This window comes from Caloenas nicobarica, chromosome 3 (genome assembly GCF_036013445.1).
Source record: "Caloenas nicobarica isolate bCalNic1 chromosome 3, bCalNic1.hap1, whole genome shotgun sequence".
NCBI lineage: Eukaryota > Metazoa > Chordata > Aves > Columbiformes > Columbidae > Caloenas > Caloenas nicobarica.
In genome coordinates, this window is record NC_088247.1 from 29003461 (window position 1) to 29025546 (window position 22086).

Here is a 22086-nt window from a genome sequence, read left to right on the forward strand (position 1 = left end):
GAAAAGAGTTTGTAAACTGCCTTCTCCCACTGACATATTAGGATTTCATATTCACCATCACAGAGTAAAAAGGTAATTTTCACTGAACATAGTTAGCTGACAAAAAAAGAGAAAGAAAGAAGCAGATCCACTGTGGAAGAATCAAACATAGAAGCTCATTAATGAATTAATAAGTTCAGAACATCTTTCCAACTCTGCTTATTTCCATTAAACAACTTTAACATTTGTAGTTGTTTAATTCTTGGCTATATTTTATTTATTTCTAGAATAGATTGTCTTTACTAGACAGTTAAAGGCCTCTCTATTAGAATAAACTTGAACAAATCCCAAAAGAATATGCACAAATAATTAAATTACACAGTCAGTTGAAGAACAATTTTCTTTTCAGTGGCACAATATATTGGGTTAAATATTATATGTCTTTATATATATATATATTTTATAGAAGCATATACTCATAGCATATATTATGCTTCTCTGTTAGCATACAAGATATATCAAATACTGAATAATTTATTTGGAAAATCCTCTTTTTGTTTGTTTAGGAATGAGAAGCATATTGCGTATTCAGAAATGTCATTCTACTAATATTAATCAGTTCTCTTTTCTACTGTGTTTGCTTACAATACTTCTAAAGTAGAATCTCTAAATATTGCAAATGAACGCTGAAAATAGAATTTTTGCTCAAAAACACTGTTCTGTTAAAGCTATTATTAAAAGTCAAAAGCATAATTTATAAAGATGACATAGAGAATAAATCATCTGAGATATATTTTCACTTCTTTATGCAAAACTACTGACATTTGTTTCTTTGTTTTATTTTCTCAGCATAAATTTGTAGACGAAATGTTTTGATGTGTACTATAGAATTCTCTTATAATCAGAAATGGCATCTCCTCAATATTATTATTCTTTTTGGAAAATAATGTAATAAAAACCACATTTGCTAGTAATATTTTAAGGAATTAAATCTGAAAGCAGCTTTCAAAGTCAGCATTTTGCCGCAAAAATATGGACAGAATTGGTGACAAAATATATCTGATTGCAGACTGCTGGCATGATTATGACAATATAGTGAAAATAAACTATTAATATCTATGGCTTGTACCAGAAAAACAAATATGTCATTTGGATGACAATTTCCTAAATAATACCAAGTAATCTGGTACTGGTGGTAAATGTGCACTCGTGAGGACAAAAAGCTCTCAAGACAGACCAAGATCCATCATTGCCAAGGGGTCCATGTGGGGGTTTGGACAACAGAGGAAGAACCAAGCAGGTATCAGCACCTACCACTGGGCACCAGACTCGGGTCAGAGGAAGTAGCTGCTCTGTGAAGTTGTAAAGTGATCGTCACAGTCCCAGTTCGACTAGCTGCTCCAATTGAAACTGTGCTGCTGATCTCATCTTTGCATCTGATCTTTGGACACTGGCTAACTAAAAGGTTTTTTTTTTTAAATTTATTTTATTTTGATCCAGCTCCAGTAGGCTTATGACACTGGTGTCATTGGATTTCAGTAGCCTTGCTTAGACTCTGTCCACTGTTGTTGTAAATTTGATGAAACAGAGTGTGTATCATATGAATTAAGTTAATAAAATTTTGCTTCAATGGGATAGAAAATTACACGAGCTTAAAGGATGTCAGCAAGAAAAGAATAGGGAGAAAATCTACAACAGGCTAATTTTATATGGCTTGTATAAATACATGAAAAGTTTCAAAACTTTGTGTTAACTCAGTAATGTTTTATTTAAATTTACATTTTTTAGTGTATATGTTCAGTTTCAGAATACAGAGACCGTTTTTTCAAAATGACACTAAAATAATTTCATATATGAAGTAAAATCCAATGACTGGCGTGAGTCTTCCACAATAAGTGTTTTCTTATATGTTTTCTATGTGTTTTTGTTTGTTTGTTAACAACAGAGCTAAAAGACATTTCTAACATTAAAGTGAATCACCGATGTTTTCCAAGATAAATTAAGGAAATTGAATGTCATTCAATAAAAGTAAAAATGTGTTTACTTATGGGAGAAAATCCAGTATACAAAGGCACTATAGGGCTTTATAAAAACAAAAAAACCCAAACAACTCAAAATCCCTGCCCCAAATCTATATGTAACTTTCCGTTTCTCCCAGGACTGTTATTTCGAAACTAGTAGGTACAATAATTTTAATTAAAAAAAAAAATTATTTGATCACTTCAGAGAAATCTGTGGTTTGGTTTTCATCAACTTCATATAGCTTAGTAGCTCATACCCTCAAATGTTTTCATATGCTTATAATAAAATCCCAGGAACACTAATAAGCAATATGTTAGATGCCTAAAATTTGAGGTCTCTGCAACTCTAAAGATTAAATGTCTTAACACTAAATATGGAATTGCCTCTATTAAAAGTTCAAAATTGTAATTTCCTATAACTTTGAAAAGTTCGGATGTACCTCTAAGCTTGTCATTATTTTATGAAATGTCTGCTTAGCTTGATCTACTTTGTGGCATAAGAAAACAAAACACCTACACAATTGAGATGATTAAAGGTTAGTAAATGTAAATAAAAAATAGAATTACCCTGGAAGTGGAAAGGAAAAAAAAATAACTGCAGAAGCATGCATATATTAATATTACTTGAAATTAAGCAAAGTATTACTCTAATAGTTTAAAAATATAGCAAGTCTTTTCTTTCTGTTCATATAGCAAATCCATTCTTTTCCTTGGAATGCAAATTTTACTTTTCATGAAAGGAATTTCTTTGTGATTCTATATATAATCTGTGGAAAGGCATTTTCTGTGAAATCCATGCCAATTGAAAATAGTTTGTTCATTTTTTAAAGGAAAGATATTTGAAAAGCAATACTTTGCACTTTTCAAGTAAAAAACATTTCCTTAATTGTATATGAATATGCAGATCATGCAACAATGCTGGAAAAATAATGAGATAGACCCACATCACAAGCTTTACAATGAAAATCACACAGACATGCATATATTGTTGCTCCATACCTGTATAAATTTCTGTAAAAATAGACAAAAACAGAAGTGGAATATATTGTTTAGGTGCATTTTTTTTTTCTTTTAAAATACACGTTTATAACTACTAAACAGTGAAGATACTCCTGTATCCACATCTGTGCATTTTACATGTCAACATAAAAGCAAGCTTCACTCTTTCTCAGAAAATATAAAAAGAATATTACTAAGGAAAACATTTGCCACGAATTTATTTCCTATTGAAATATATGCTTTTCACCCTTTCATCTTTCATAGAATCATAGAATAGTTTGGGCTGGAAGGGACCTTCAAAGGTCATCTAGTCGAACCCCCCTGCAACGAGCAGGGACATCTTCAACTAGATCAGGTTGCTCAGAGCCCCATCCAGCTTGTCGTTGAATGTCTCCAGGCATGGGGCATCTACCAGTTCCCTGGGCAACCTGTTCCAGTATTTTACCACCCCCATAGTAGAAAATGTCTTCCTCATGTCTAGCCTGAATCTCTTCTCTTTTAGGGAAAAACCATTACCCCTTGTCCTATCACAACAGGCCCTGCTAACAAGTCTGTCCCCATCTTTCTTATAGGCCTCTTTTAAGTACTGAGAGGCTGCAATAAAGTCTTCCTGGTGCCTTTTCTTCTCCAGGCTGAGCAATCCCCCCATCTCAGCCTGTTCTCATAGGAGAGGTGTTCTATCTTTGTTTACTGCATCAGAATTCAACTGAAATTTTTAATATATGCATAAAAGTTACAGAAAGCTAGTATCAAACACAGTTTTTCCTCATGACCTAGGACCTGTGGGAGTCAATTTCGGATACAGTGAGGGCCACCTTTAGCTCAGTCTCTGTTTTGAGATCCTATTTTAAGGATTGTCCAGACATCAGTTATAGAAGCTGATACCAGGATTATTACTTTATTACTTTTATTTGTGTATTGCCAGATGAGCCTACACCATGAGTAGGCCCACCATGCAGAAAAATAAAACTGCAAACATGTGTTTCATCAGCCAAAAAAACCACTGAAATTTGGTAAACTTTTCTTCGAGAAACAGCAATACCCTCATAATTTGTAGGGCAGCCAAGGAAAACATAACCATATCTAAAATATTTGAAAAATTGTGTTTGTGCAACCAGAGCTTTTAGAGATGGCCTTGGGGTTCTCAGTGCTGTTTTGTAAGGCCATGGGTCTCCTGCAGATCTTGTCATATCTGCCAGACCCTTGTGTATATCTAATGTACCCAAGAGTGCCTAAATTGACACAAGAAATGGCTAGGCAAAATACTTGCTCTCTGAATTGTTTAATTTTAGAAGCAGAAACAGCTGAATTTATGTATCTAGATGGCAACTTTTAGAAACAACAGAAAAATCAGTAGAAATACCAGAAAAAAATTCCAAAGAATATCTGTGGTGACTTCATATAAGAGCCAGCAGCAAGTCCCAGTTTATACTGATTCACACTTAGGCATCGCATAGCTTTTTAGACAAACCTTCTTTTTTTGCTTGGAGGCAATGTGTATTTTCTATGTAATATACCACAAACGTGGCCACTCCTCTACCCATAAAAAGCTCTTATATGATGCAAAGTGTCCTTCATAGCTCTATGCACCAGTTTAATTTTTCCCTAAGTAAAATTTTGTTTGGTTATTCAGTGTCAAGAGAATGGCAAAACCAGATATAAACTGATGTAGAACAGGAGATACTCTTTCTGACACACTAACACAGTGGTATGCTGGAAGGAGCCACAAGTCTTGCAAGACTGCCTTTTTGTGTGGGTCTTGGCACAGAAAAGACTGAGATTAGGCCTATGAGCACTGAAAAAGTAATTGCTCCATTATCTCTAGTCTAGTTTTTTTGCTTTCATGAGCACTTAACATTTCTTACTTATTATCTGTTTTGTAATTAGCTGTTCCCATAATAGTGTCCTATGCTGAAAACTCCATTATTACTCTTGCTTTTCAACTGACTTAAGCATTTTTTTTCTGCTGAGTTGCCTTTCTCTCTAGTTTACTTTCTTTTGCAACATGTTTAATGGCCAATTACCATTTTTGCTTTAATCTTAATTGGAACACATTCGGAGACATGTGTCATTAAGGCTGAAACAAATAAGCAGACATTTCCTCAGAACTGAATTTCAGTTTTCCTCTACAGTTACACGTATTTGATTAAAAAGGTCATGCCTATTAGCAACATCTAGACTAAACTCATACAGTGCATTTTTAAAATGATTTGGGTAATAATTTTAATCAAAGGATAAACTTTTTTGCTCAATTTTTTTAAAAGCAAGTTACTAGACAGTTTGTTGTTGTTGTTGTTTTTTGGTTTTTGCTTTTTTTTAATATTCACGTCAGCTCCTACAGGGCTATCACATATCAAATGTACACTCTCTACCTGAAAAGGACATTATAATGCTTTATTCCTTCCTGACCTTTCTTTGGGAATAGCAGAATACTGGCTCAGTTCATGGGTCCCAGAAACACTGGTAGTTTGGTTCACATTTTCCTTAAATACAAGGGTAGAAAATGGGGAAAATTTGAAGTTCTAGTGTGGGAGTACAAGATTTGTTCTTAGATTTCAGTCCCAAGTAAGAATAAAGAAACTTTATAAGTCTTACTTTAATTTCAGTAAAAAATCAGGTCTAGAAATTGAAGTGGAATCATTCTGCTTTTGCATGCTAAGAATGCTGAAAAGCAACATGACTGATATAAGGACGATCCCACTTTGCTACACTCTCAGCAAGGACTCTTGTTTAATAATTATGACTAACTTCATTGATCTGGCTGTGCGACACATAAAAATGTTGGCACTTAGTAATAGTTGCCTATGAACAGCAAACTTGCATTTATTACTATGGACCTGGCTGTTCGAAGAATATTTGAATATACTGCAAGGTTCTTACACAACACTAAAAACACCAATACTCGTAAATATGGATGAAACAGCTAATGGTTGGGGTGAAGCACCTAGAAGCACCTTGAAAGTAATACTAGAACAATTCAAAACTGTAGGAGAGATTTATGTATTGTGTAGAGGGCCACTATTACTAAGAAGCAGTAAACCAGTGTTTATTAGTGGAGCATTTGAGCACCTCTTTTACCAAAATATCTTTGAACGACTGAATGAACTGCAGGCGTTCCTCCCTTTCCCTTCATACAAGTATGTAAGAGTCAGATAAACTCTGTAGGCTCATGTGCTCCTACAGCTGCAAGTTACATGAAAAGTTAAAATTAAGGAAAGCAAAGAAAACTGTAGCAATCCAAAAATAAAGTTCTGATTTTGCTGGCACAGATGGAAGAATATAATGGGTATGTTTCAGCCTTAAAACAAAATAAGTAACTTAAGAGAAAATATGTAATTTGCTAAATTATAACAGATACCACTGAGGGACTGAAAAATATGGTAGGGTTGAGGTCTGGAAGAATATTTTTTCACTCCTTAGCATAAGAGAATGAGGAGTCTTTCTCTCTTTCATTGAAAATTAAAGGGCATGTTGATTTGAAAATGTTATCTTTATCGACTTCTGCTTGCTATTATTTTCTGTAAATAAATACTTTCAGGTCTGCATTTAACTTGCTTCCACATGGAAGGAAAAGCATGGATATAAATATAGATGAAACATATATTTTATATATGGATAAAAATACAACAATAGGGACTATAAAATTTACTAATTGCACTGTTCTTGAACTGAGTGTGAATTTTTAATGGAACAAGACAATATTTCGTGATGGAGACATGGGGGCTTTCATTCTACCTTCCATGAAACTGTTAGGACCCCTAAACACATTATGTTTCTCACACACTCTGCTGTCTTCTAAAGCACTTAATATCAATTTCAAAATAGCTGTGATTCTATTATAGAAAGGCTACAATTGTAGAATCAATATCGTAATAGAAAAGTTATTATAATAACTCCCCAGCTAGGATACTATAATGGAAGGAAGCTCATAAGAGGGTTGAGAGGCCTGCTTAACACTATACTGGATAAATTACTGTCAAAGACTATCAGTGATAATGCATTGGCCAAACTGTAGCTGAATATACTTTTGATCTGTCTCCTACTGCTAATATTAAAATGTTTGATTTGTCCTGCACCCAAATAAAATTTATCTTCCTTCCTGCTGCCAGTTCGATAGTTACTTTGCCAGTAGGGAAAGCAACAGAAAACTAGCTGATCCCCTTTCTCTGTTTCTGAACAACTTAACTTCAGAATGGCCTCTGATCAAAAGTGTCCAATGTACATCACTGTTAGTGTTGTATCTCAGATACAATAGAAAATGGGTGGAAGAGGGAGACATTTCTAAAGTAGTAGCACATTTTCAGGGCCTAAATTAGAACCAAGCAGAAGCAACTAAAACAGATATGTACTGAGGTAAAATCTTATATGAAAAGAACATTATACTACAGTATGTGTAAATGGCAGCACGGTAAACAGCATTTCAGCATTTAAGTGTGAGGTATAATAGTAAGTTGTACTATACAAGTCAGTGACAGAACACTAGTAAAAGTAGACAGAAACAGAGAACTAGACTATAAGGAGTGGACTGTCATATTGGAGTAATTAGAACACATTCACAAACACATACAGTATTTGTGGCATAGATACTGTATTATAAATGGCAAAAACATGTTATATAAATCCAGATACTATTAATTTTTCTCTATTTGAGCCTAGTTACAACACATGCTCAGTGAGGCTCAGTAACTTCTAAGATTTCTGTGTGAGTTTACACAGCAATCTCTTCACTAATAACATAATCTGGTAAAGATTTCTTTCTCTTTAATCAAATTGTGAGCTTCTTCCAAACCAAGGTCAAAAGAGTTATGATATAAAAGTATAAGACTTTGAAGTTCATTTTTTTATACCTTATTGGGGCAAAAGCTAGAGCTCTATAGAAATAGAAATTCAAGGACAAGAAACTTGTCTAAAATAGAATGAAAAAAATTAAGTTATCGTATTTAGTAATTAGAACATTATCAGAAGTTGACAAAGATATAATTTTGTATCTGGAAGTCTTATAAGTTTCTTCAGTTTTCTTTTGAATTATGTGTAGATGGACTGCTACTCAAGCTGTTCAGCTGGACATTTGGGAAAAGTCAAAAGTAGTAAATTCAGCGGCAATAATTCCAATGAAATACTAGAATATATAGAAAGCCCAGTGATCTACACTAGCTATGGTGAAATCTTCTGTCAGGGAAACACTGATGGAGAGGAATGTACAGGGTTGCAGTAACAGCATCAGAAGACATACTTCTTCTCCAGTGCTCTCCATGCATTGACTTTACCATGAAAACTGGATTTTCGAAAAATGTTTGTGTCCACAGGAAAACTAAAACATCATTTGCAGATCAGGCTTGTAGAGTTGATTTACACAGCCTGAACTGTCAGACATTTGAAGAAAAATCCTGATACATGCCACTACCCAAGTATCTTTGTTCTTAAAAGATTTGGATGTCTTCCAGTATTCTATGGAAGGGAATGGAATGAGTTAAAACATTCTGGCAAAGTAGACAAAGCCATGCTTAAAAAAAAAAAACAAACCAAAAAACCAAGAAAACACACATGAAAAATACAATAAACTAAGAATATACAATAATATTTAATAAAATTTCTGATGACTTTTCATGTTCATATAGAACTAATGTAAAAGTTTGTTAAAATATAAAAGCACATATTCAGGATATCAAAAAGTTTGCAGCATGTAAAAATGAGAAGTAGCTACACTTGCTCTCAAAAGAAGTGAAATTGAAAGAAAGTTAAAAAGTTAAGATTTTTCTGTTTTCTTTTTTAAAAGGAGAGGAAATGAAGGGGAAGAAAAAGTTAAACGGAAAAATCAAAACCTTCTGGTCATAATCTTTTCTAGTCTCCTTGTCAAAATAAACAAATGAGAATAGTCAAGGAAATTAGAAAGAGAGAGAAATGTATGCAAGCCAGTTTCTATAGATAGAATCCATTTCTAGCTTAATCTGACAGGCTGCCTTTTGTATGAATGCACCTGAATGCTGCAGTCATGCCTGGAATTCCTTCATTCTGCATTCTATATAGTAGATGTCTGTTGTAAATGTCCTGACTATCTGGTATATGTTCCTAATAGTGATGCATACCTTTCAAGTCAAATTTTGTGATGGGAGAATCAAACCTTTACAAAGCATTATGGAAATACAACTTCAGATTGCTTTCCAAATAAATGACAGCATTCATAATATAGCATTTATATTTTTCCACTGAGAATAAAAGAAGCAAGAAAATCTGTGCAAATATTCCATAAATAGAATGGATATTCCTATATAGCTTCTACCATTAATATATCTACTTCCTTAATAAAACAATTCTGACATCTGTAATTAGTGCACAAAAAGGTATTTGTTACAATAACCTGAATATTTCCACACAATTAGAAATCATAGTTTAACTACCCATTATGTTCGCTTACTGTGAATCTGTTTAAGACTACTTTTACAGCAGTTAAATACTAAATGAACAGATGGTGTGAGACTGAGGTAGTTTTCATATTAAACTAATTCTTCTTCTATTTATACAATCGTAAGTCTAGGTAACATCAGCATAAAAATTTTATCTTGAAAGGTACAGAGTAAACCTGTAAAGAAGTAAACGGTCTCAAAAAAATCTTTTATTTCAACAAGAATACTGTAGATTCTGGACATCCTGTACCAAGAATACTATGTTTTCAGAGGATCTCAGTTACCATTTATGAATCTTGCCAGCAGGGTTTAACTTTTCAATTGAGAGTATTAGACACTGCTGGCTTCTTGAAGGATGACTACAGAAATGTTGACTTTCTGAAATTTTAATCACTTACTTAAATATCTAAATGAATATCAAAGTCTTCTAAAAATCTGGCTCCTTGTGAAACAAGCACTTAAAAGACCAGTATTTCTAACCACTTACTGAAAATGATTTCACATCATTCTGAGCAGAGGCAATTCTGATACTGCAATACTCATTTACTTGTTATTATACTAGAATTTATTCAGCAGAACATAAATTAAAACTAATAAAAATTACAAACTGAATTTTGACCATTAACTAAAATAATAAGAACAAACATTAGAGCTCACTCTTTTCTTATGAATGATGAATTTAATGCAACAATCTTCCCTAAAGGGGAAAAGCCCTGCTGTCTCAACTTATCAAGAAAATTGCCTTTTAATGATTATTCTGGAATCCTAAGCATGTATCATTATATTGAACTGCAGGAGGAAAAATGTGTTTATATTTAATTTATAAATCAACGAGCCCCTTTAATTGAGATTATCACTTGAACCAGATTTGCTCAAGAACACCACACAATTTGTTGTTTTAAATTATTTAAGCAGTGAGCATTTAAAATTAAACCCCAAAATTTCTATCAAAAAGGTCACAATAAAGCTTTCATTTTAAGTGTATTTCCTTTAAAAGCATCAACAGAAATAATCACACACAGTTTATGGATTCCAAGATAACTATAAATTGTTTTCTGAGAATGAAAAAATAATTTAGAGAATGTCACAACCAATCAAACTAGAGAGAAAAATGTGTAGAAAAGCAACTGATCTTTATGGTGGCAGTTTAATGGGCATATGCCGCTCATTTTGTAAATAATCTTATTCTGTTAATAAACTGATTTTAAAGTATCTGTTTTGATTAATAAATGAACACTTTTAGTAGATGTATAAACAAAGTTTACTTCACATTAGTTGCAGCCTAAGGCATAATTGGCTGGTCACTTTAAAAGCTTTGCTTGTGAAAATGAAGGACTAATAATGCTGTAAGAAGAGTGAAATAAGTTCAGACAACTGACAGAAATGCTTTCTAAAGTTAATTATGCTTGCTTTCGCCTCTCCCTGGGTGTTCATTACCTTTAAAGGGAGCCACACATTGGCAGAAGTAATTACCAGGTTGGTCAATGCAGGTGGCTCCATTCTTGCAGGGAAATGAAGCACACTCATCTATATCTGTTTCACATCTTGCACCTTTGAAAAGACGAAAGATTTGAACATTTAGTAAGACAATTTCTAATTCATTTGCACCCCAAAAATGTCAAGCAACTTGTGAAGAGAAACTAACATAAATCAGCCAAATAAAGAGCCACATATACTAATGTCAGCATCCATTTAATTCTTATCAGCATGAATACATAACAGCTCATTTCTGAGTTGCTAAATGGTAACTAATCTTCCCTGTGTGTCGAAGCTTTGAAGGCCTTTTTAAATGCAGACTAATTTATCTTGTGCTATTTAGTTTACACGCGGAGTCAGTGTTCCAGTTTGTTGGAATGCAAATGAAACATTAGTCCAGGGCAGATAAAGAGAAATGAAAAGGAAACAGAAGCAAATTAGTCAATAATGTCTTAATGGATGTTTTGTGGACTACCTCGCTGTGGAAAACAAAGTTTGCTAGGAATACAACTCACCAGTAAAGCCAGGAAGACAGATGCATTCAAAGCCACCAATAAGGTCTGAACATGATGCATTATGAAGACATGGAGAAGAGTGACATTCATTTATATTTGCTTCACAAGTTGTGCCTACATATATGCAATCAAAGGGGAGAAGAGTTACTGCACAGTACACATAGTCAAATATCAAATAAAATATTATTTATTTTAACTGAATATAGCTCACATATTGGAATCTATTTGACACCCTTTTTATATTCAAATTTGGGCATCTGTGACAGTATGTTGATATTTTTAAGGTTTAAGCTATTCACTAACTTTCACAAAAGATTAAAAGTACATTCATTGAATAGATTCCTAAGGCTTAAAGCAGGCAATTTTCTTATTATATGAACACAGAAGAATAGAAAAATAAATACATTGAAACATAATAGACTGCATTGCAATAACATGTGAGGAAATATTTCTAGTGTTCATGACAAGACAACAGATGTACTCCCAGAAAATGCAAAAATAAATCTGATTTAGACAAGAACAACATTTATTCCCGTATAGATTATAGCTAACATAACTGCATAGCTACTTAAAAATATAAAATACTCAATTGTTAATATTTCCGAGTGAACTTAATTTTTTATCATTTGAATAATAAATGACGAATGACATCAATGGCGAGGTTTGGGAAGTTCAAAGAATTTTAATACATAAAAATGCAAGTGATAGTTGTTCAGAATATAACTAGCAGTAGAAATACAATATTTTGCCCTGTGACATTTGAATTATACATTGCTTTGTATTTCAATGATTAAAAATCTATGAGCTTTAAAAAATGGTGCTCTAAAAAGAAAATGGATGCACTTTAAATTCCTAATCTGAGCTGAAAGCAAAGAATAGCTGCAGATATTAATGCATCCACTCATCAAAGTTACTGCGTTTTTCATAGAAATTGTACAAATATGTCAGAAATGAAACCTTTCCCACACAGGTTTTTTCTCTGATTCCATTATATTTAATCTGTCAACAATTTAAAAAGCTTCATGGAAACAGTATATGTTATTTTCAAAATTTCACTGAACCCCATTGATCCATTTTCAACAACTAAGCCACTAGCCAGCAGAAAACACCTAGTTCCATGCTGAAAACAAAGTAGATAACTTTAGTAAAGGTGCACTTATGCTAAATTTACTTGATTAGAACTTCAGATGACACAAAAATAAATATATATGCAACTCATTCAATATGTTAAAAATTGGTATAAGACTCAAAGCAGGTTTACAAAGTTATAGTTCTTTGGATTTTTAATACCTTGAAATCCATCCTGACAGGTGCAACTGAAGGCATTCACATGATCAACACAAGTAGCTCCATTGTGACAAGGGTCACTAAGACACTCATCCACTTCAATCTCACAGTTATTACCTGGAAACAAGTGAAGGATTTTCTTTATTAGGAACATGCCACTGGCAAGTCACCAATGCAAGGAGCAACAACAAAATGAAGTAACAGAGGTTATGTACAGACAGCTTTTACCAATGAGCTGTAAATTGTCTTTGGGAAACCAATTTATTGTTGATTAAAGGCATAAGTGAAATGTATACATCATATATAATGTTCAACAATGATCTGATGGGAGTTTTATAGATTCACTTATAAATGTACATATCTTCATATTTTAAGGGCAATAAAGTCTTGAGTTTTCCTGAAACATCACAAAAGAGTAAGTATGGTTTCTAAGATAAAATGTTAAAATATAACAGTCTTTTTCTATAATTTCTTTTCATTCATGTATTAATGTCTGGATTTGTTATGAAGATCTCTATGGGAAATGTTAGGAAAGTTTTCCATTATGGCCAAATATTTTAATACTTTTTTTTTGAATCTAATAACAAAAAGATATTGCCATATATTTTTAAATATGTGGAGGAAAAAAATTACAGATGCTTATTTCTAGTTGAGAATGATGTGCCTAATATTTTTTCTTGCCTTTGAGGTAGAGCAAAGCTCAGAAAGTATTTATTTGCATTTCGCATATGAATTATCCAAACAGATGGTAATGGTTTCGACTTTATTGTTACTTATCCCTAAAAGTTTGTTTCAGAGGGGTTTTGAGGGCTTTATTTGTCCACAGAAAAAGTATAAAATAAAAACAATAATCTGCTATTGTGTAGATATAAGAATTTAAACAAACATTTCAATAAGACCTCACCAAGAATTATCACAAGTAACATCAGATATTTTTACTTTATATTTTGACGACAAAATAAACCAACCATAGAAATAAAATATAGCATTTCATTATATTACAGACACAAATACTACAGCTATTAAGTTACATATTATTTCATCTAAATGGATGCCTACATTAGGACATAGAGCAACAATTTAAGAGGTGTGGAGTCTACTCAAGATCTGAATACTCTGGTTGCCTGGGTCCTCCTTGAGCATCAAGAGAGACTCCAGAGTCATCCTGTTCCTGCTTTAGGAGCCCTGTCAAAGTTCCTGAAGTTAGACAGGATGGATCTGAGTTGCAGAGCTGAGTTGCAAATAGGGAAATACTACTGCACTTGAGTAGTTCATCATACAAGTGATCGAAAAGATCTGACTCTCTATCTAGAAAGGTTTTGTTTGTTTTTTTTAAACGCTGTAATCAGTGTTAATCCATGAAAGTATGCTGGCATAACCAAACTAATTTTAATCTAGTCAGACTCTGTACCAATGATTATGACCTGCAGGAGAGGTTTAAGGATGAGTAGTTAAACCTGCCCAGGAATCTTGGATGTATATTTGGCTGTTGAGGCCCCTGTTACTGCAGCCTTATTGTTACAGGAATCGTAAAGCAGATAAATTAAGGCCAGCTTGTGTGTGGCTGGGAGTTGCAATCCCACCAGTGTAAGACAGACACCCTGTCTAAAATAGTGTAAAGTAAGAGTTATTCGAGTGGAAACAGTCCCTTGTAGACAATATTTTTTACAGCTGACTACTCTTACACAGCCAAGTACTTTTGTATGCCAGGAAACAAAAGTTGCTTCTGTCTGACTCAGAGACACACTGCAAAATTGTACCTATTGCTATTTTTGAATAACCTTCTTTTCTGTGGTTTCAGACTGACTTAAACAGCTGTTAAACAACACTCTTTTGAACCCACCTATAAAACCAGGTGCACAGAAACAAAGATAACCACCCGATACGTCTTTGCAGATGCTGGAGGCACCACACGGTTGTGACAGGCAGGCAGCAACATCTGCTTCACAAAACTGACCAGTAAAACCTGAGGAAAAATAGAGTAACAGAAGACAAAACTTTATTATCACATTTCATCTGAGAAAGCAGACAAATGAGGAACTAAGTAATTTTGTGTTCTTTAATTATATTTCAAAAATTTATTTAGGATAGTGTAAAATATTCCAGATTCTTCAAAAGTTTCAGTTTCATATTTAAAGCAATTCTAAATGGAATAAAAGAACTTTATGATAAAGCCATACTTGCAAGAATATTAAAAACCATTCAAGATACAATGTGTCTTCAAGAGAATTTGATAAATGTCAATATCTTCAAGTGGTTTTATGCAGATATTCCTATTTTTATTGAAATATTAGTAAGCACACGGGTGATAATAGCTTCTTCATTTTTTCTCTGGTGTTCTGTACAGCACACTAAGAAAACGTCCTGTATTTCTAAGCCACAAAAGAAAATTGTGCCAATACTGTGCAGATATTACAAGATCTGACAGTTTGACAGATATCAATATTGATTTTTTGAACCAGTTAACTTATAGTTAATAAGAAACTTAATCTTGTGAAAGACTGAGCACCTGTGTTTCCTGCTGAGGGCTACATATGCGCAACATTTAAAAAAGAAATTAAAAGATAAAATATGAATCTGCATTTTACACTTAGGCTATATTTGCCATTGTATTATAGTTTCTGAAGCCATCATCCAGCAAGAAAATCATATGGTTCTTTGGAGACAGCACCTTTATTTTTGAACATACACAATAAATAGTTGGAAGCAAATGTTTTTCGTTTCACAGAAAAATGGCTTTTTTCAAACCCAATACATATGTTTAATTTAATTCATATAAAGCAATTAAAAAAAATCAATCGTGTGTGGAGCTACGATCCAAGTGCTGAATATAAATGCCAGGTTTTAAACTTTAGACATTTTTGTTGTAACTTTTCTGATAAAAAAATCAGTGAGTATACTGTAAGAAGTATAGTTTTGTTTTCTCCTATTAACCAAGCATTTTAAAAGTTTCTGAAGATTTTTAGATTCTTGCAAAAATAATGTTACAGCAAAAATCAAAACAGAATGGACCAATTTAACCATTACAGCATGAAAAGCCACTAAAGACTTAAACTAGAGATTTGGTTCAGTGAACTAAGTATAACTAATTCCAATGTCTTACAAACTTGGATACCAAGTCTGGCTGAAGATCTGAACTTCACATTCTGTTTTAAAAAAGCTTCATAAAGAGATGCTGTGCTTCAGTAGCATAGGTGTTGCCATGACAGATTCTAGTGGGCCATTGAATTGCTCTGTATCTGACCTTGAGTTCATCAATGTTTTACACAATGAAGAGAATAAGGAAGAATCCTTTGTCAAAGATGTTCAAACAAATCTGTTCCTCCAGCATGCCGTGATAGCTTTAAAAACTAAACATAACCCTGTTTTTACAGCATTACTATATACTATAAATGCATAAGCATTACTCTGGATGGACATCCAGAGTAATAAATTATTGCAAAATTTTTAAAGTTCAGTCCTGCTTGGGCCTAGTTTAGTACAGTCTTCAAATTAAAGGAAATATAAACTATGTCCTTAGGATATGACTGAAGAGCTCCTGATCTGGGTGATTTTTTGAACAGCTGGTTAGATGAAGTAAGACAGCAACTTCTGACCATCAGGGTAAATTGCTGAAACATATTGCACTTTAGAAATCTTGGCTTGTATAACAAGCCTTTGAGGCATAAAAACAAGACAATGCATATTAAAACTGCCCTACACATGCAGTCATTTTGGTTTCTATATCAGTAGATGCAGAAAGGTGTCTTCAAGCTATGTTTTTATTCCAACTCAAACACCAGCTGTGCAGCTTTCTCACACAGCTGAAGTTTTCCTCCCTGTTGATTGCTATTAAAAATTTAAGCATCTCTCTCATTTTTGCCTTCATAAATAGACGTTAACATCTGCTTACTGAAGTACTACCTAAAACTAATATAAAAATTATGATAAAGAAGTAAAATGGAAACATTAATCAATAATGGTAACAGTATACACAGATATATTTATAACTGTTATATGTGGTTATGTGACTTTCATCCAGATGGAGATACTGAATATAGAAAAAATGACATGATTTTCTTTTTGATAAACTAAACCTAAATATTCATGATGACCTTATAGATTAGAAATAAAGATTTTAACCTATGTATGCATTTATTTTTGTGGTTTGAATTAATTATCAAAGTATTGCAACATGGACAAATATATCCAAAGTTACTATACTAAGTTGAAGAGCAAAGGGTGGTGGTTTCAGGGCCCAATTTTAATGTTAAATATCTGGTTTTGTATAAAGTTTCTCATCAAAACAGATTCAGCAGCAGTACTTTATAATATTTCCTATAAAAAGAGATTAGCAAGCATTGGTTTATTGTTGTGCTACAAACACTCAAAAGATACTTTATTAATTTAGATAATGGAAATTTTGCAGCAGAGCTTTGTTTTTTGGTTTTTTTGTTTTGGTTTGTTTGGGGTTTTTTTTCCCCAAAAAATGTCGCATTTACATTCTTCAGACATTTCTTTCTGACAAACCGCAATGCCTCATGACAAAAGTGATTTTTACTAGTCAGACTGTGACACTTAAACTCTCCAGGGAGATCATCACACTGTGATCCATTCTGACATAGTCCAGCCACACAGTGATTTATGGCAATTTCACTACATGGCTCCTTATATTCTGGATGGCAGGTACATCTGAAGCTATTAACTCGAACCTCACATTAAAGGTTATTGTCAGGCCCAGCAGGTTTTGATGTGCATTCATTCACTCTTATTGAACAAATATTACTTCTGGGGAAAATGTTATATGGTTCCTGTTAAAATTACAGCTTGGAAAACCTTAAACAGATGGAAAGGAAAAAATCTCAGAATTTAATAAATTCATTTAAAACTTGGACAGTATTTTTACCGTCATTAAGACTCATGCATACTAATGGGTTGCTGATTTTTCCTTGTTTGCCCTGGATGTGATAACAACATACAAGCCATTTTATTAATTTGAGTTTTGAGACAGAGTGATTGTTATTGATTTTGTCATTCAACATCTGTCATAATGAAACCCTGGCTTTGCTTGGGTCCTTTAGAATTTCAAGTGTAAAAATTGCACTTATTTCAAAAATTATACAAAATGTAAAAATTGTAAAAAATATTCAAATAGCAGTAGCATAGTTGAACAAAATAGAGAAAAGGTAATAAAGTGGTGAAATCATCACTTTTGAATGAAAGACAGGGAAAAAATGCTGCTGTTACCTCAGAGCATACAACAGAAAAGTGTTTTATTGTGACAATCTGCTCTAATAAATGCATCTGATAATTGTATTGAAGTAACCAGCCATAACTATAAAAGACAGAGTGGAAGATACAACTTTCTCTGTTGTATCTTTCTTGTGTATAGGCTTTCCAGAACTCAGAGAACAAAACTCACTAATTCTCAGTAAAGACAATTTGAACTTTGGCAATTAAATTAGAATAACAGAATTACTCTCTAAACGTTTTAAAACCTTCATATTTCAAAATTAAAGAGACTGAGAAATGATGCACATGTGACATTAAGAAAGCTTTTAAGTTCTCTGACGGCTCCTCATTTTCACAAGCAGACTTCGTGATCTTACAACTGCAGCAATCTGAAAAATGCTATTCTGTTCCTGTGAGAAATTCAGTTGTCATTTTATTTTCCCATCTAGCTCAGCGAAAAGTCAAAACTTGTGTTTATGCTTACACATAATCTGAAAGAAAACTAAAACTTGTTGCAAGAATGTGCTATCATGAGTATTCATTTTCTTACCTACATATTCCTTTCCAGAAATAAATAGGTAAATATTCAAAGGCAACAAAATTTCAACAGATTTACAATCTTCTGCCATTTGGGTTTGAAGTGAAGTGTTTCAACAGTTTTAAATATTTTGCAAAGTTTTCTCAACTAAGTAGTAAGTGAAAAAAAAAACTATTCTAAGCCAAAAGTCAGTTTTTATCTCATCATGTCAGCATTTTCTGATGAAATAACATTTCATTGCATATTCCTCAAAAAGCTCTACAGACGGCTAAAAAGTCATCATTAAAACTCACTTTAAATTTTATATTATGATTTTCTGTCAGGAAGACTGAAAAAATGTTTTTTCAGCAAAAACTTCTATACATCATTTAAGCTCAGTTTAGTCTGGAGCGGAATCTTAAACAGCAGTCAGTCCACCTTCTGCTTACTACTCGCTTTGGTATCAACAAACACCTGAACATTTTAAAATATTCTTGACACCACAGAAGTTCTGCCTCAATTGTATTAGGTTGTTTACTGTAAACACTAATGTGACAATGATGGCAAGCTGATGTACTTGTCGCAGGAAACAAAAAGAGATTTCATCTAGGCTGCAGATAATATCTTTCTCCAAGATGGATTTGCTCTAAGATCAATTCTGATTCAGATAGTTCCCAGTGGACGAACCTCCCAGGTTGACCTTGCAGAGCTAGAAGCACACCATACCCCAGCCTGAATCCACATGCCTTCCTGGCCCTCTTCTAGGCTTTTACTAAGCAATTGTTGTTGTCCAATTTATTCGAGTCACCTTTGTACTAGGGTAGAAATTTTTTACACAGGTGCAGTAATTTCCCCTCACTGATATATTTGCGGGTGCTGCTCAACCCTGGAGATTCATTTTTACCTACACATGGTTCAGTTATGCTCCTACACAGGAGAGATAAAGGGCACTGTTATTTCCATGTCATGAATGCAGTCCATTATGGAATCAGACTGAAATTACAGGTTAGTATGAACTCTGTGTACCTGAATGTAAATTGTTTGGAATATTTACAAATTAAAAAATAGTCAGAATAAACTCAGTTCTCTAATGGTATCAAGCTGTTCTCTATTAGTTTGGCCACTATTTATTGAACGACAGTGCTTTTCTGATAAAAATCTTTATTCACCAATGAACTCTACCCTCATGGATAATAATGGCTTTTTTTCTGTGTTTTGTGATCAAAATCTGAATACCTACAGTTCCATACAGAGGCACAAATCCTTTACAGCAATAAATATTAATAGACTTTGGGACATGGATAACGGTCGGCAACAGACACTTTTCAGTCATAGCATGTGGTGACTGTATGACAGGTCTACATCTTAACACCATATTTTACTGTATTCAGCTAGATTTAGCTTAATAATTTTAATCAACTTCTATTATTCACATAGGGAACATGATGGCAAGGCAGGAAGGGCACAGCCTCACTGACAAGAAATACAGTCCCATAGTACCCAAATAAGCAGAGCTGAGCAGGTGAAATCCTGGTAACCAGGGTCTGCCATCGTCCAGTGATGATCAAACAGCCTGTATTGACAAGGTAGGTCTGAGATGAAGCTGAGAAATCAAAGTCAGGAAGGCAAGGTCAGGTTGGTAGGAGCCTACTGGTACACTGACATATGGCAGGGACCTACATCTCTTTTTGCACAAGCAGAACTGACCAAATATGTCAGCATGGAGACCTCTTTTTTCCACAATATCAGGAGATTGCTGAATGCCATTCAGCTTGATCTTTCTGGATCTGTTTTTGCAGACTAATGACTGGTTGTTCCCAGTTTGTATCTATTTGTTTATGACTGCTGAAAAGAATGCATCTTCGCTCAGCTGAATCTTCTTTCCCTTCTAGACAATTTAATAGAGTTTTTACCTGTCCCTCTGTCAGATTGCTGCCATCTTCAGGTTCAGTCACAATATTCCAAAGTGTATCATTCAGGTCATTGATGAAGAGTATTGATGAAGAACATTAGTGGACCCAAAACACTTCCAGCAAAATTATTTTCCATACTGAATCACTATCATATTTTACTATTGTTTTCAGTGTGTTGTCATTTAGTGGTAGTTTCACTGACACAATATCCCCTTGGTTTCCTTATAAGAATGCTGATGCATTCAAGATATATATCACCTAGTTCTTCCTTATCCAGGTTTATTACCACCTGAGAACAGAAATTGCAATGGTTTCACACACTTTGCTCTTGAGAAATCCATGTTACCTAGTGACTGACTCATCATTTTGTTGGTTTCAGATGCTTATAAATAGTTCATCTTTATATTTTGTCTAGTGTTTTTCCAAGAGTTCAAGTTAGACCTGACAGTTCTATACTTCACTTCTGCTCTTTTTTGCTTTTCTGTTATTTGACCCATCCACAAGCCAACAGCTCTGAAATGGCTCTGGATAATTTTTAAATACCATGGCTGACCTTGTGGCTGAACAGACCTTGAAGTATGCATTTTCATCTAAGCATTTTCTAGATTTTTTTTTTCTCGTCAAAGATTTTATTTTTAGACAGTTCAATGTAGTTGACTTTTTTGCTTATGGTCAAGAAAAAAAAGAATGTTGAAAATGTCTTGGTATCATATGTCAACAACTTTCTTTGTTAGGAAGCATATTGACACTTTCTAAGTAATTACTCAAATATCAACTATACATTTCCTCCTCCTCCCATCTTTTTTTTTTTTAATCTCTTGAATATAGAGCAAAACAGCAGAACAGAAGCTAATCATCTAGAAAAGGAGTGACTTCATGAACTCTGCTGTTAGTGATCTTCAAATTTCTGTGTAAGATCCCTGACTTTTCTGTCACTTTATTTCTCTTCATTCTCCCTGTGTCTAGAATTTATTTCTTCCAGTGAGGGCTAATGAGTTCATCTCTTCTTTCTTAGCAGCCTGACTTGAATGACCATTTCTACTGCTTTGGACAAGCTGGACCTTAACCCATACAATTTAATGAGAAGATGTAAAAGAATTATCACTCTGCAGTGTTTTTCTTTCAAAAAACCCTTCAAACCTAGGAAAAGGACCACAAAGGCCAAACACAGCTTCCAATACTGTAGAAATATTTTTGGCAGTTCCACTAAAAGATGGATTAGACCTAGGGAAAAAGGATTCAGCAAGAACAGTCATACCCTATGCATCTTACAGAAATACAGCAGAAGACTTACAGCTATTACAACAGAAGTTTGATTACCATACCACAGCAGGCAACTTCAGACTATTATTTATAATACACTAAGAAACCAGAGAATAAGATTTTATTCTGACTGTGCTTGGTGCCTTGGAATTTGTGGTATGATGCATTAGAACAGGACCTAATGCTATTTTACAACTGCAGAATAAAATAGCCACAAAACTAGAAAGGAAAAAGGAAAACCTTATGAAATAATAAGTTACCCATTTTCATTTACCAGAACTGCAAAGTGGTCAGTGTTTGTAGCTTCTTTTGAGAGGATGTCAAGCCATACTGAGAAGATGGTGTGTATCACAGAACATACCTCGTTTCTTACTACCAATAGGTAATTTTTTACCCTTTCCTATATATGCAGTGACTATCACATTTATAAATTCTCTTATGCATAATGAAAAATGAGAGTAAGAAACTGCTTAATAGAAATAGTTTTGATTTTTCCTTTTT

General features: G+C 33.6%; 1 protein-coding gene across 1 annotated transcript in view; it reads right to left on the bottom strand.

Moving 5' to 3' along the window:
• EYS (eyes shut homolog) overlaps positions 1-22086 on the bottom strand; it is an 826250-nt gene that overhangs the window by 560300 nt on the left and 243864 nt on the right. Inside the window, exons 15-18 of the mRNA XM_065631328.1 lie at positions 14525-14647; positions 12685-12798; positions 11395-11508; positions 10841-10954 (exon numbers count right to left, since the gene is read on the bottom strand). Coding sequence (XP_065487400.1) covers positions 10841-10954; positions 11395-11508; positions 12685-12798; positions 14525-14647 — 465 coding nt within the window. The remainder of the gene's footprint in view (positions 1-10840; positions 10955-11394; positions 11509-12684; positions 12799-14524; positions 14648-22086) is intronic.